The sequence below is a fragment of the Bison bison genome, unplaced genomic scaffold (assembly GCF_000754665.1).
Source record: "Bison bison bison isolate TAMUID 2011002044 unplaced genomic scaffold, Bison_UMD1.0 scf7180017864531, whole genome shotgun sequence".
NCBI classification, from domain to species: domain Eukaryota; kingdom Metazoa; phylum Chordata; class Mammalia; order Artiodactyla; family Bovidae; genus Bison; species Bison bison.
This window is the reverse complement of record NW_011495081.1, coordinates 5,017,717-5,033,025: the sequence shown is the minus strand read 5'-3', so window position 1 is coordinate 5,033,025 and position 15,309 is coordinate 5,017,717. Positions and strand designations below refer to the sequence as shown.

General features: G+C 40.7%; 1 protein-coding gene across 1 annotated transcript in view; it reads left to right on the top strand.

Moving 5' to 3' along the window:
• Nucleotides 1-226: 226 nt before the first annotated feature.
• MPPED2 (metallophosphoesterase domain containing 2) overlaps nucleotides 227-15,309 on the top strand; it is a 205,241-nt gene continuing 190,158 nt past the window's right edge. The window contains exon 1 of the mRNA XM_010831798.1: nucleotides 227-477. Coding sequence (XP_010830100.1) covers nucleotides 350-477 — 128 coding nt within the window. The 5' untranslated portion in view covers nucleotides 227-349. The remainder of the gene's footprint in view (nucleotides 478-15,309) is intronic.

The window sequence follows — 15,309 nt, the reverse complement described above, 5'->3', positions numbered from 1 at the left end:
TTGAACACCATTGAAATGATTTGCTAGCAGCCAGCCGTGTCGTTTGGAGTGCCATGTCCATTCTGAAGTATGTGCTGGATGGAGAGTTGGGAAAGGTTTTGTCCACGAAGCGACCACACAGATTAAGATTTTTCCTGAACCAATTTCACATCCAGGTGTCACGTCTGACATTGTTTAGAACATCCTCTTTTTCTTTGTCCTCATTTTTTTTGTTTTGTTTTTTTCCAGAAACGCAGAGCAGTATTGATGAGTAGATCCTTGGGTTCAGAGGTTGGCTGAAACGCACCATGCCCACTTCCATCCTTCGCTCCGGAAAGTTGTGAATTGCTCATGCCTATAGAGAGGAAGGATGGCACATGGGATTCCTTCTCAAGGCAAAGTTACCATCACGGTGGACGAGTACAGCTCCAACCCCACCCAGGCATTCACGCACTACAACATCAACCAGAGCAGGTTCCAGCCGCCACATGTACATATGTAAGTATCGCTTGTGAACTTAGAAAAGTTAGCCATCAGGGAATTAGAAAGTCGCTAATGACTTGGAGAATAAAAGATGTAGGCTTCACCAAACAGATGGCTTATCTGTGGTTCCAAGTATGGCTCAGAGGAATCCTCTGCATCTGGGTAACGCTGAACGTTTCCAGAGTATGTACAGTCGACCATAATTTGCTATTAGATCTTTAGAGCCCTCAAGGGCTTGCCTACATTTTGTGGATAACAACAGAGAGGTTCAGATATTCACCTGATGTCACACAGCTGAATTTGGCAGATTCCCGACCCCTAGTTCAGTTTGGATTTACCTTGCATTGCTTGCTTCCCTGATGAAATGTCCTTAACATTTCTGTAGTTTTTTTCCCCCCTATAACTCACCCCACCAGCCCTTTACATTCAGCTGGGAAATAGGCCTAATTGGGACTAACTGTCCAGCCACTGCTAAATCTGTTGTCTTGCCTGTTGCTCGTAGAACGTGTGCAGCATGCTGCTGGATTTGAACAATATGGGGAACAAAGGATTAAGGGACAGTGAGACAGTGGGTTCCAGGAATTGTACTTTTCCCTCACTCCCTCATACTTTTTATTTAAGCCCTGTCTCGGTTTAAACTGTTTAAGGAACAAAGTGCGGGAGAAATCCAGAGGCAAGGATTTTGCAGCACCTGGGTGCGCACCAGCTTTTTTTTCTGTTCCTCTGCTACAGGATGTGCTGGGCTTTCAGCAGGAGGGGCAAAAGGTCACCATCTCCCTTGTTTATTCAAGGCCTGGTGCTCATTCTCTATTAGACCCTTCCAATGTCTAACATGAGTCTTTCATGGTAGGACTAAACCCCTTTGAAAAGCATTGTATAGTCAAGAGAGAAAGGAGGTTAGGGATCTGTTGACTGATTTTGCCATTCCTGGCAAAATTGAACTCGGGGCATGTCCAAGTCACAAGCTCTTTTTTTAAAAGTAATTGTTTTATTTGGGCATTAAAAAAAAAAAACCCAGTAAGTCCACCTCCCTCCCACCACCAACACAGACACACACACAGATACATGCAACCCCCTCCTCAAATTTACAAACACTAACCAAACACAAAGATCTTTCTCTTGATTGCCTGGGTATTGTCATAAGTACTAGGATGTTACTTTGCAAGTTTGCATATTCTGTAGAGCTCCTCAATTATCTATGATAGGATTTCTGCAAAAAAAAAAAGAGAAGAAATAGAGAAATCCTTGCAAATGGTTAATGCTAAACTATTTCTAAGATTTTTATACTCTTTAAATCAGGATATGTTCATAATAATGAAGGTTTCTTGGTTTTAAGGAAAAGTTTTTAAGGGAAAGACTTTTCTTTGTTAAAATGGCTTTTCTGAACACTAACTGTGTTAATTTCAAATATTCCTTTTATTCTTCTGCTTCTAATAATTGCTTTTCCTTCAAATATGTTATAGAATGTGTGCAAACTGGACTTAGGAATCCTTGAGCTCTGCTTTGCTGGTGTAACATTTCTATTAAAGAATGGCACAGCACTTTGTGGATTTTTGTTTCCTTCCAGGCAAAAGAAAGTATGTTTTGCCCCAGATTCCCTGGAAAACGACTGACAGGGAATCTCAGCTTAGTCTTTGCTTGTTTGTAGCCCTAAGATTCCACTGGTGAGCTGTGAATGCACAATGATATTTTAAAAATCATGTAGCCTTAGAACTGATGTACATGATCTAGCCATGAAAAATTTGAAGGATCAGATTATACCTTTTATGAAAACAAGCCTTGAAAAGTGGAGTTTACAGTGGCGGCTTGGACAGTTGTGTAGCCCTCTTACCCGACTTCTGCCCTGGGAGTAGTAGTTCCTCCACGGTTAACTCCAGGTGCCCTTGGCACCTTCATCACCCATGAGCAAGGGCGCAGGTGGAGGGCTTCCCACCTACACCTTTTGTTCCAGCCACGCATGTTGGCACCCCGTGGGCCTTTCTGTCTTGGTGCCATTGCCTTCACTGTTTCTTGCAGCTGAGACGCTCACATTTCAGCTCTGCTGAGAGTCAATTCTTGGCCCTCTGCATCTAGGAAACCTCTTCTGTCTTCCCCAGTCCAGAGTGACTGTGCCCATCCATCCCCCACCCTCCACCGACATGACATTTTCATCACTTGGTGTTTTCCTCCAACCAGACCACCTCCATTTTTATTCTTTTCTGTTTCTCTCTTACCCCTCCGTTCTCCCTACCTTCTCTCTCAAACGATATCATTCTTTTTTTAAAATACTGGGGCAGGTTTGTTTTATTAAAAACAGTTTTTAACATTTATTTATTTGTTTGCTGTGCTGGGTCTTGGTTGTGTCACGTGGGCTCCTCAGTCTTCACTGAGGCACGTGAGGATCTTTAGTTGTGGCACTGTGGCATGTGGAATCCAGTTCCCGGACCGGGCATCGAACCCAGACCCCTGCGTTGGGAGCATGGAGTCTTAACCACTAGACCACCAGGAAAGTCCTGTATCATTCATTTCTTTTTCAAGGCAAGGATTGAGCAGGTGACAGGTGTTTAGAAATATTGACTGATCACTTGATTGATCCATGGATTTGATTGTGCATTGTGTTGAAAAATTGTGATTGAGATTTGGAGATGTTCATTGGGATCTCTGACCAGTCTTAACACTCAGTGTTGTTTGAAAGAAGGTACACATTATCAAGATGCTGGCCAACCTTTTCCTTGACCTTTCTTTTCCATGCTTGGTCCCCTAGCACAGAGACCAGCCCATACTGGGCATTCAGATTTTTTGGTTAAATATGATCATGTTATATCTAAAAAGATTGCCCAGGGTCTAAATAGAAACCTAAATTGGCTGGAAAATACCTATAAAATATTTAGTCTAAAATTTCTTCAGTTTTTCTAAATTTTTAACATGTCATAGTTAAAACACAAAAGAGCTCTACTCCTCTCCCTGAAGGTATTTTGTCTTTTCTTCTTGAATAGTTGCTCATTTATTTTGCATGAGTTTCTTAGAACATTGGCTTTCCTTTTGCACTTACAACTGACGTCTGTGGAGACCCATGACAGATCGCCTGGATTGAAGTTACAGTGCTGATCCGTAAAGTGAGCTTTTTCTTTCAGGAAACCTAGTTGAGGTTTAGTTAACTTGTTTAAGAAATAGTTCACTTCCTATTTAATTAGTTTGTCGCACCTTAGCTTTGTGACCCATCTTGGACAATTTACCTTCTCTCTTAGTAAATGTAAACATTTGCACCAAATGATAGATATGAACCCTTTTAGCTCTGACATACCAAGATTAAGATTGCAGTTAGGACATTTATTTGCAGGATGTGCTGTGAGGGGAACACCCATGCGTAAGACCCAGTTCCCATCTTCGTAACCTCATCATTGATTTCAAAGCTGTCATTTCAACTGGCATTAAGGGTTTACCACATGGTCCTGGTTTGGTTTCACTTGGGAGTTCTGAACAGGTTGTCACCAGGCCTTCTAGGAATCACTGGTCTGCATCTCTGCCTGTGATGTAGGGAAGTTTTTTTTTTTTTTTTTAAAGAAAGCAATCCCATATGACCTTGGGAAAGAAAATTAAAGCACAGCTGAAGTTGACAGGGCAGAATTGAACCCAGAATGTCTTATCCAGATTCTTAAAGATACTGATAGATGTGATGGTTGAAAACCAGCAATTAACAGGGCTTCATTTTTCTACAGCCCTGTCATGTTCCCAAGCAGAATGCTATTTAGTATTTTTAATGATGAAACTTATTTAGTATTTTCAGTGAGGGTAGGAGAAGGTGCTCAAGGAATCAGTGTAGATCTCAAAACACCAACAAGATTTTGTATGTTTTACATTGTCTGAGGCCTAATTAAGTACTGTAAAACATCTTTAGTAAGGTATCTAACCATATCTGTTTTTGCATCAAAAGTCACCCTTCAGTCCCTTGCAAACCAGGATGATTGGCTACCCTATTGAGGTTAATTTCCTCACTTTTTTCTTTCAAGATTGGTTGCTAGGAAGCTCAAATTAAATTTTATTTTCAGTTTTGGACACTTTGTACTTTCTTGTCCATGGCTTTAGTTGCCAACACCCCTGGTATCTTACTTAACTCTTTTTCTTTTACATTTGTTTTGAGGAGGCAGTGTAGTATAGTGGTCTGTGTCACCAGTGGAATTAGATTGTTGGATTTAAAACCTGGTTGCATGACTTACTAGCTGCATAACCAACTGTGGAGAAGTGTATTATCTTCCCTTTTTTCCCATCTCTAAAATATAGATGATAAAAGTAGCACCTATCTCCAAAGGTTCTTGTGAAGGTTAAAAACATTATTATCTGTAAAGCTTTTAGAGGAATGCTTAGTATATAGTCTGTACTCAATAATTGTTAACTCTTTCATAGATGATTGTTTTATTGATTCTGCACTTTTTTATTCTGTCTCAGTTCATTTTGAAAATTAGTGGAGTATAGATAAATGGATAAATAAGAAAATCACTGATAAGTTTTGTCCTGTCTTCCTCAAGGAGTCGTTACTAGCAAACTTGTCCTACGCTTAGTTGCTCAGTCATGTCTGCGACCCATTGGACTGTAGCCCGACAGGCTCCTCTGTCCATGGGCTTTTTCAGGCAAGAATACTAGAGTGAATTGCCATTTCCTTTTCCAGGGGATCTTCCCAACCCAGGTATCAAACCCACATCTCCTGTGTCTCCTGTATGGCAGGTGGATTCTTTACCCGCTGAGCCATCGGGGAACACGTAGTAGCAAACTTGGCTGGGTGTAATTTTTAGCTGTCAATGTTGGAAGGTGCCCTGACTTCTTTTTTAAAATTTTTTCATTTTTAAAATTTTTTATTGAAATATAGTTGACTTGCAAAATTATATTAGTTTCAGATATACAACATAGTAATTCTATATTTTTATACTTTATATTCCACATAAAGTTATTATAAAATATTGGCTATATTCCCAGTGCTGTATATTGCATTCTTGTAGTTTATCTATTTTATATCAATAGTTTGCACCTCTCAATCACCCACACCTGTTTTGCCCCTCCCTCTGCCTCTCACCAGCAGTCTGTTCACTGTCTGTGTTTCTGTTTTACTATATTTGTTCTTTTATGTTTTAGATGCCACATGCTAAAGTGAAATGTAAGTGAAAATGTATAGTATTTGTCTTCCTCTGTGCCCTGACTTAGTGCCTGTTGGGATGTCTCACCTACCTTGAGTTATTCATGGGTTTGTCAGCCCCAAAGGGACAAGGAATCTGGAGAGCTGAGTGTTGTCACCTGATTTTTCCCTGTAGAATCACAGTGGCCTGCATTCACTTGTGCTAGTCTCAAGCCTTCGTAGCCCTATCAGTGTCTGAGGCTCTGTACCTATGGCTGAGGTTAAAACAGAAGCATTAAGTCAGTCAGTCAGTTTAGTTGTTCAGTCGTGTCCGACTCTTTGCGACCCCACGGACCAGACCGCAGCACACCAGGCTTCCCTATCCATCACCAACTCCCGGAACTTGCTCAAACTCGTGTCCACCAAGTCAGTGATGCTATCCAACCATCTCATCCTCTGTCGTCCCCTTCTCCTCATGCCTTCAATCTTTCCCAGCATCAAGGTCTTTTCCAGTGAGTCAGTTCTTCACATCAGGTGGCCAAAGTATTGGAGCTTCAGTTTCAGCATCAGTCCGTCCAATGAACACTCAGGACTGATCGCCTTTAGGATGGACTGGTTGGATCTCCTTGCAGTCCAAGGGACTCTCAAGAGTCTTCTCCAACACCACAGTTCAAAAGCATCAATTCTTCGGCACTCAGCTCTGTTTATAGTCCAACTCTTACATCCATACATGACTACTGGAAAAACCATAGCTTTGACTAGATGGACCTTAGTGGTTAAAATAGAAGCCTTAAGAGTTAACTGGATTTAACCAGGACTGAGTACAAATGGTATAGCTTGAGCTGGGGAATGAGGACAGTGTTCACACGGTTGCTGATAATGTGGTGTGAAGTCAGAGATCTCTATCCGAAAGCTGATCTCACTAGTTGCTGGCTTGGCTAGGTGATGATGGGCTGGATTACTGAACTTCTATCTTCTCATCTGTAAAATGGGTTCAATGACTCTCTAAGATGGTTGTCAGCGTTACTTGAGATGATGTATATGACATAGTGCCCAGAAGATAGCACTGGTAAATAAATGCTGTGATCATACTTCTGGTCTTGTCCAGTAGCTGGTGAGCATGAAGTGTTAACATCTTTTTTTTTCCTGAACTGCTTGTGTGAAACTTGACAAGTCCAATTTGCCCTTGTTGCTTTGTTGCATTTTAGAGCATCTGTCAGTGTTTGCTTGGGCATTGCTAATCAAAAATGGTCTGAAGCTTTTAGGGTATCCTGGTGATCATCCCATGCCGAATTCTTACAAGATTTTGTTTGTCTAATCTCAAGTTTTATTCTTAAGTGGTAGGAAATAAATATTTATTTCAGGTCTATATTAGTTATCCTTGGCACTTCCGAGGTGGCAGAGTGGTAAAGAATCCACCTGCCAGTGCAAGAGATGCTTGGGACACAAGTTTGATCCCCGGGTCGGGAAGATTCCGCTGAAGTAGGAAATGCCAACCCACTCCAGTATTCTTGCCTGAAAAATCCCAAGGACAAAATAGCCTGGTAAGCTACAGTCCATGGAGTCACAAAGAGTGAGACACAACTGAGCGACTAAACACAATAGGTATCCTTAGATATAAGAAGAAAGTTACAGAAGAGTGTTAGAGAATGATGCCATTTGGTTAAAAGAAAATCTCAAAATGTGTAAAAAGATAAATATCAACATTATTGGGGATTCTGTAGGGAATAAATTTACAAATAAATTTAGGGGAGGGAATGATAGGTAAAGATCTTAACACTTTTTTATTTTATATACTTTCGTCTATTTTATAAGAATTCTATAATGCTTTTATGATAAAAAACATTTAGTTAAAGAATGATAAACATGTGATTTGTCTGCAGTCCCTTCTGCTTTTAGTTAGCAAGATTTGCGTTGAAGGCTCACTCTCATGTAAATCTGCTTTCTTTGGGCCCAGCTTCCTTGGGTGGTACCTTCTTCTGTTCTGTGTTGTAATCCAGGTAGAGACCAAAGGCTGTTTCTTGGTTCAGTGTCATTCAGCTTGCTCCTCTATGTGAAGATGTGAGGCCATAGATGCTGCTGACTTCTTAGCATCTAATAGAGGGACATCTATTTAAGAAATGCTGTCAAGTTCATTTTTGGAAGCCAGAAAAGTGTACAGTATCGATAAATAAAGAGCTTGCTGTCGCAGATGACTTGACAGTATTTCAGGGAACCTGGATTCTGGTCCTGTCTTGGTCACTAATTAGGTCTGTGATCCTGAGCAAGTTGAGCATCTTTGAATTTCAAGTTCCTCACCAGCTGTTGCACTCGATGCACTTTAGCATCATTCCTTCCTACCCTGGCCGTCTAGGGTTTCCTCTTTTCTTCTCTTTCCTTTAGTCTGTTTGAAATAAAGAACAATAATCCCTCATCATTAGTGATATTCTGTAGGGAAAGACTACATAGTGAGACATCACGGGGATACACTGGAGGAGAAGACCAGTGACCCCCCACCTCGCATAGGGAGGAAGAGGAGTATCAGTGAATGAGTGATTGTCTGGGGCTCTGTAAAATTACACAGTACTCACAAGGTAGAAATTCATTCTTTGTCGAAGAGCTGGGTTGCATTAGCTGTGTGAAAAAAAAAAAAATTCTAAACATTTTTCTCTTGGTAAGCCGCTTTCTCATTCTCATTACAAATTTATCACTGGCCTGCACATTAGCATGGCCATAATTTTTGTTAATGTTTTCAATCTGAAATTCATCTTGGAGATGCTGAATGGCCCTTTTGGTTTGTGCTCATGTACAAACACAGGGTGTTTTTTCTTTTCCTCTCTCATTTCTTTTAAAAAATAAGTTCTTTTTCCTGTTATGCTCCCTGAGGGTACTGGTCTCGTGGTCCATGACAGTTTAGGCTTCATTTCAGAACTGACTTTTTTCCTATCCCGTTGATTTCTTTGCTTTTAAAAGGCAACCTGAAATTACATTTTTTTTTTTTTTGTCCCATATGGATTTGTCCTTAGAAATTTAGCTGTATGTTGCATAACTAGGTAGTTTTGTTTGTTTTTGGTTCCTTGACTCTCTGGAAGGGTAAAGAATTTTGACAAAGCCGATTCTTTCTACTATGGTATGCCTGGATTTCAAATCCTGAAACAGTTCCTGAAACAGTTACCTACTTTTATAGAGAGAAAAGATTCATACGAAAAGTGTGGCTACAGTCAGTGGATTGGCATATCCTGAAACTGGGCAATTCTTAATCACCTCTCCTTATGGATTAAATTTATCTCCTGATCTGAGTACAATTTTTAAAAAACATTGTTTTGATAAAAATAGACAAAAATGACAAGACTAGCTAACCAGGAAAGGAGTACTATAATAGGGAGTCTGTATTTGAAACATATTAATTTCAATTCTAAGATTTAGAGCCTGTGAAGATGTAGATTTTAAGATATGAAAACAAAGCTAATAATTAAATCTGCCACCTCTAGTATAACAAGCTCTAGGTAGTTCTGAACTGTTTCAAAAAGGAGAAAAAACTCACTGAGTCTCAGAATGTGTGCATCAGCTTGTTTTTCATCTTCTTCAGTGTTTTCTTCGCTCTCTCCTTCCCATGTCTCCTTCCCTTTTAGACTTACCTGGCATCCTGGAAACTGGGTGTTTCTGTAGCTATCCTGGCATAATTAGGCTATTATTTAAATATCAGTGTGGACAAAATTGCCACGATTTTCCAGACCACCATGTTAGTCTGCCTTTTTTTTTTTTTTTAATGTAAAAAGTACACTTAAAGGCTTTGTCTGTGTAGAAACACTAACTTTGCAAAGAGGAAACTTTGTTGAATTTATTGGCCTTTGCAGTATTTGGATCTGCATATTTTTCTTTTTCTTTGGCTTTGAAGATTTTTTTTCCTTCAGTTTGTCCCTGTAAAAGGGTAAAATGTATGCAAATAAGAAAATGTGTTGTCTTGCAGGCTTTTAATTTTTTTTTCCTTTACCACACATCAAGAATATACACTCTAGTTGGTTTAAATTTTCATGTTTTTATATTAAATAGCAAAGCTCTTGACACTAGTTGAAAAAAAAAACAAAACAGAAAAACACTAGCACCATTTAATAGAGCAAAGAGGTAAATTTTCAGAACTTGTTAGTATTGAGCTTTAAAATTTCACGTGAGAATTAAACCCTTCTTGAGGTTCATTTGTCGGCAGTGGCTTCCTTACAAGATTGTGGTGCCCTACCACCATAACATGAACTCTACTCAAATCCATTTATTTCTTTGAATAGACAGTCTCTGAAACCTTCCAGCTAAAAGATTTGATAATTCTCCAATTGGAAGGAAAATATCTTTTCTCATCTTTCGGTGGACTATTTTGGCATTTCTGCTGATTGGCTAAGAAAAGCGGTTTACTTGTGGTATTTAGTTTTAGGTATTTGGGCCACAGACCAAGTTTCAAACCGTTTACATATTGTACACTTAGTTTAAAATGTGTTTTGCCCAAAGACTTAAAACTGAAATTAAGAAAAAAAAAAAGGTAAAGTCTCCCACCAGCTAAGCAGCCTCAGCATGTTTCTCTAATTTCCTGAGTTAGCCTTTTGCTATAACATGGACCTTTTACCAGCTCTGTTTTGGTCCTGAGGTTTGGAAAAATTTCCCCCTTTTGTTTCATTTTGCTTTGCCTTAAGACTTCACTTAAGACTTCAGAGATAACCACAGAAGCCTGTCAAACTGTATGAGGCATTTTTTAATAATCACAGATATTTTTTAATAATCACAGATACCCGTTGCTCTTAGTTTTGCCTTATATTTAATATTCCATTTTTTAAAAAGTACCAACTTTTGTACATTGGTCCTGCTAGGGTGTGGAGGAAATATAATGAGGAGATAACATGTTTTATGGAGAAGAGGGAAAGTAGTGGTATATGTGAAGAAGAGAGAGGAAAGGAGAGGGAGGGCCTGGCAGGTATATTATTAGATTCTAACTCTTTCTTGCAGTTATGATGTCCCTGGCCTTGGGCTTGACTTGAATGCCAGGAGTATGTCAGCACATCCCTGAACATCAGTCAGCGGGGAGATAAGACAAATTTCACCTTGGGTTTTTAGGGTATGCATGCCAACTCTACATACCAATGAATCCAGCATTTGAAAGGATCAGAATCGAAATTTTTGATACACTGACCTGTGTTGATCCCTGAGACAGAACAATTTGTTAGACTTTTTTGAGTAACTCAGAAGTTTAGGTTTGTGTTTCAATGTTAAAAAAAAAAAATCCATTTGAGAAATAGTGAACCATGAACTGGTTTTTGAGAAATGTAAAAATATCTGAAATGTCAGCTGCCCAAGGTCTGCCCTCTGTTAGTCTCTAGGAGACTTACCGTGTGTTGTGCTTGATTCTGACTTTCACAGTTAACTTGTCTTCACTTTGTTCCTGACCCTCACATTTTGGGCACAGCTGGATGCCCTGAAACCTATTTTGTCTCCACCAGCTTAGAGTAAAGAAGAATGAGGAGGGGGGATGTCTTTGGGAAGAACTGACAGACTAGGAAGGAGGTATTAACTCCTGAAGGATATTAATTCCTAATTCTTCCATAGTGCAGTTCAAAGAAGACTCTCTTCCCCCTCCATGTGAAATAGAAAAGCACAGGTAGGTGTCCTTTTCCTTACAGAAGAGTGAGTCTAGTACCACCCCCTCGTCGGCTGACGCCCTTGAGAATTCAGAAGGGAAATAACAACCGCGTGGGAGGTGGTTGGCCCCCGTGTCCCTGCCCCTCGGTGCTGGATGGCTGGCCTGTTTTGCATCTCTCCATCTCGACCCCTCCGCCACATTAATGGCAGCCGGCACGCTCCACTGTTTATCTTGGAATTCGATACCATCATCTTGGCAACCAAACTGGGACCTTTACTGCTCACATTGTTTGTCATTTGTTGTTAATTATCTGTTACCATAAATTCTGCACTTTGAGAAAAAAAGGAATGTTTTGAAATATTTCCTCCCAACATGTAAGTGGAGCTTCATTTTCTGTGGACAAAAGAAGGGGGAAAAAATCAGCTCTCTTGGGAACTGGTTTCAGGGAATTCAAATGCCCAGGTTTTTCAGACCAGCTGGGTTTGTTCTTGCTAATGTGGCCAGGATTTGCAGCAAAGGAACCTTTGCAATTTAGGAATGGCCTGTATTGGTGAGAGGTACCCCCTTTTGAGGAAAAAAAAACAAACAAACTTTACATAGGGAGTTGTGCTTTTATTGCAGTCTCTTTGTGCATAATTGTGTGTTGCATTCTGTGCGAGAGCCTGTTCCCCACAGTGGATTTCTTGCTTTCAAAGGTTATTAAGACAGAGCAGTCCAAAGTGGAAAGTAGCTTCTGCTTACCTGCCTTTATGAGGTGTTTATTTTGTCAAGTGTAGAACTAAAATGAGCTTTCTGGCCATTAGGAGATTTTAGTCACGCCCCACACTCTGCAGGGAGGGCTGTGTCACCTTATAAACAAACAGCACTGCTTTGAGAGGTGCTCTACCACGGGCTGCTGGAATCACCGCTGGACTTAACAAAGCAGTCAGCAGAACAGGAGACCAAAGAATGCATGAGTGTATTTTGGAGAGGAGAGTATGGGAGTGGAGTGGTTGTTGCTAAGCAGAAATCTAGGCACAGTCAAAGATATAAAAACTGCTATCATTTAAGAAGTTCCCCAGAAGTATGTCCATAATCCTGGCTGCCTACCCAGGTGCCCCTTCTGTGTGTTCACTTACAGACTCCGCTCCTAGAATCTCATCTTTACTGTGGTCACAGATCATAATATATGCGCCCATAGGTAATGGTGGAGGTTATATTAGATGATGCTTAATACAGAATAAGGCATTTAGCACCGTGTCCCAATGCTCCGTGCCTGGTAAATATTGTTATTAATACCGTTGTTTACCAGGATCGTACCCACAGTGTCAACACTTGAACTTCAGCAGGGTTTTAATGGTGCCATGTGGCTCATCCTTCACCATCAGTTTTTTGGTTGCCGTGAAGCTGGGTGTGTCTTCTGTTCTTGTTGAGAAGTTTTATTTGTCTCAGTACTTTTCAAGTATTTAGGATAGCGCTGTCTCCCAAGGGATTCCCACAAGGGGAGGGAGGGATTGAGTCTTTGCTAACCTGCTGATAGCCAGGGGCACAGACTTAATGAACACTGATCGCAGCTCCGGTCTGCTGCTTTGGACAGTGTAGCTCTTGGTGATGTGTGTTTTCCTGGAGGTGAGGAATTGGCTTGGATCTGCTGCCTTTGGTTTCTGCAGAACCAGAAAATGTTATTCCCAGGCTTAGAAGGAAGGTCTCCTGATAATGGCGTTGCCCCTGAAATAAAACCCCCTTTCTACATATTCCACTTCCTTTATTTGTTTTATTTTCTCTCAGTGTTTTTTAAAGGGAGTATGTATGGTAGGTGCTGTTTTAGAACACTGATTACAATCAGAAGAATATTAACTTGGTGTTTCAGATTTAGGAACCGTTTGGGTATGAGAGTAAAAGACTGGATGGAGAGGAACGGAGGTTTAAAAAAAAAGCACCATCAGACTGCTCTGGGGGAGGCTGGGAAAAGGATTTAACACTTTGGTTTCTTTAGAAGCCATTAAAACTCTGATGGGATCGGATTACCTGACTGCACATCTGAAACATGAAACTCTTGCCCTAAACCGTGCAATTGAGTTAAGCTCAAAATTCAAGGCCTCCCCCCAAGACTGGCCTCTGGGTAAGCCTCACTGTGGATGGCAAAATGATTTCCTTTGAGAGGAGCAAGACTACAGTGAGGTTTTTATGGCCAATTTAGCCCGTGTATTTGTGCCAGCCAGACATTTGGCAGCACTTAGTGCCAGCTTCGGTGATCTGTCCACCAGTTTTTCCCAAGGTCTTCAGTTCCGTCTGGATTCTGGGCTGACACTGAAGAGAAGATACATTGTAAATCCAGCTTCCTAGGCATGCCTCCTGAATTTTTTATTTTTCCAAATGGAGAAGTACTGAGAGGTGTGGGAGAGCAGCAGGCCCCCAACTTTGAGGCTCAGAGTGATGCTGACGGTCCTCCTCCCTAAATATGCTTTCTTTTCCTGCCTCCATGTTTGTCACTGCTTCAGGGAAGCCCCTATCCCTTTCTCTGGACTCCATGAATTCTTTGTATGTATGGACTCAGAGCACCTCCTATGAGCAATGCTTTTTTTTGGTCACACTTTTTATACATATTTTTTTCTGACTGTTTGTGAAGTGTCTGTTTTGCAACTAGGCTTTAAGTTCTCTGAAGACTGTGGGACTCTCTGCATTTTACTTTGCTGCCTTTCTGTACCTGCAGCACCTGTCACGTGCTAGCACGTTCTAGACACTTCAAATACCTGTTGAAGGAATGAGTGACTGTTGAATTTGTAAGAATTCCGTATTCTCTTACTGTGTGCTTCCCCAGGAAGTGTGTACTCCCTTGGAATCATTCATTCATTTTGAGAGCATGTATATAGACTTGATGCTATGCATGCCTTTAAAAAGGGTAACATGAGTCTCCCGTGTTTTTTTCAGGATGGAGCTGGATGAAGCTCAAAGTGAGTATTTCTGATACTCCTACACTAATGCTATCATCTGTCCTGCCTCCAGTTGACTCTTACTTTGACAGTAGTAGACTCTCATTTCTAACATAGGAAAAATACCAGTTTCACTTTCATCTTGACCCTAAAGTTTTGGGTTTCCTGTGTCGTTCCCAACCTTAAAAACAGAGGCGTTAGAAAGTATGCTGTCTTAACTCCTTGTAAAGTGTTTATTTATTGATCCTGTTTGGCATCAACTATTGTTGAGTGGAAGCATGAAATTGGCTCAGTGGTAAAGAATTCGTCTGCAAATGCAGGAGACACAAGAGACATGGGTTTGATCCCCAGGCCGGGAAGTTTCCCTGGAGGAGGAAATGGCAATCCACTCCAGTTTTCTTGCCTGGAGAATCCCGTGGACAGAGGAGCCTGGCAAGCTGCAGTCCATGGGGTCGCAGAGTCCGACACGACTGAGCACGCACGCCCATATGCACATACCAGGACTCTGACTGACAGCTGTCCCTAATATGTGGAGTTTATCTGAAATGAAGACCGTGAAAATGGGTCATCTTTATCATGGGAATCACACATTTTGCATAAAGTGAACCAATTTTATTCTGCATCTTTGTTTTCTTAACAACTTCAGTTATTTTTTTTAATAGTAAGCTCTTCTATATCTTACCACATGACTATTTTCACAGAAACCTGTAATTTGGATTTAATACAGGTAACAACATTATAACAACGTTGATGTTAGGTACTGATTGAAAGTGTTTTAAAATTTTTCCTTTAAAGGTAAAACAAATAAAATTTAAAATAAGTATTTGATGGATTTCTAATTACTGGTGATTTAGCTACAAACCTCTTAAAAATTAAGTGACAAAAAATAAATGCTACTAAAGAGTTCGAAGCTTAAGGAAGCGTTTTGCAAGGGGCTTGCAAGGGGGAGTAGGTAAAAGAGGGAAGATAATAAGAGAGATTTGCATGGCAAGCACTTTGGGGCAGGAAGTTGTTAATTTAGGTTAATTTGGGGCTTTAGGTTTTCTCCCTGACTGTCTTCTTACTATGTCTACTGAGAAAGGTGCTGTATAATTAGGCTTTCTGGCGATCTCCTTTGGCTGAGGACCTAATTGAGTTTTGGGGCTAGACTGCTGAGCTGGGCTGGAGTTGACGCAGCTTTTGGCCCTGCAGGTCGAAACCCTGGATGGACCTGCCTCTTTGATAAGTACCTGGAGCGATTAGCAGTG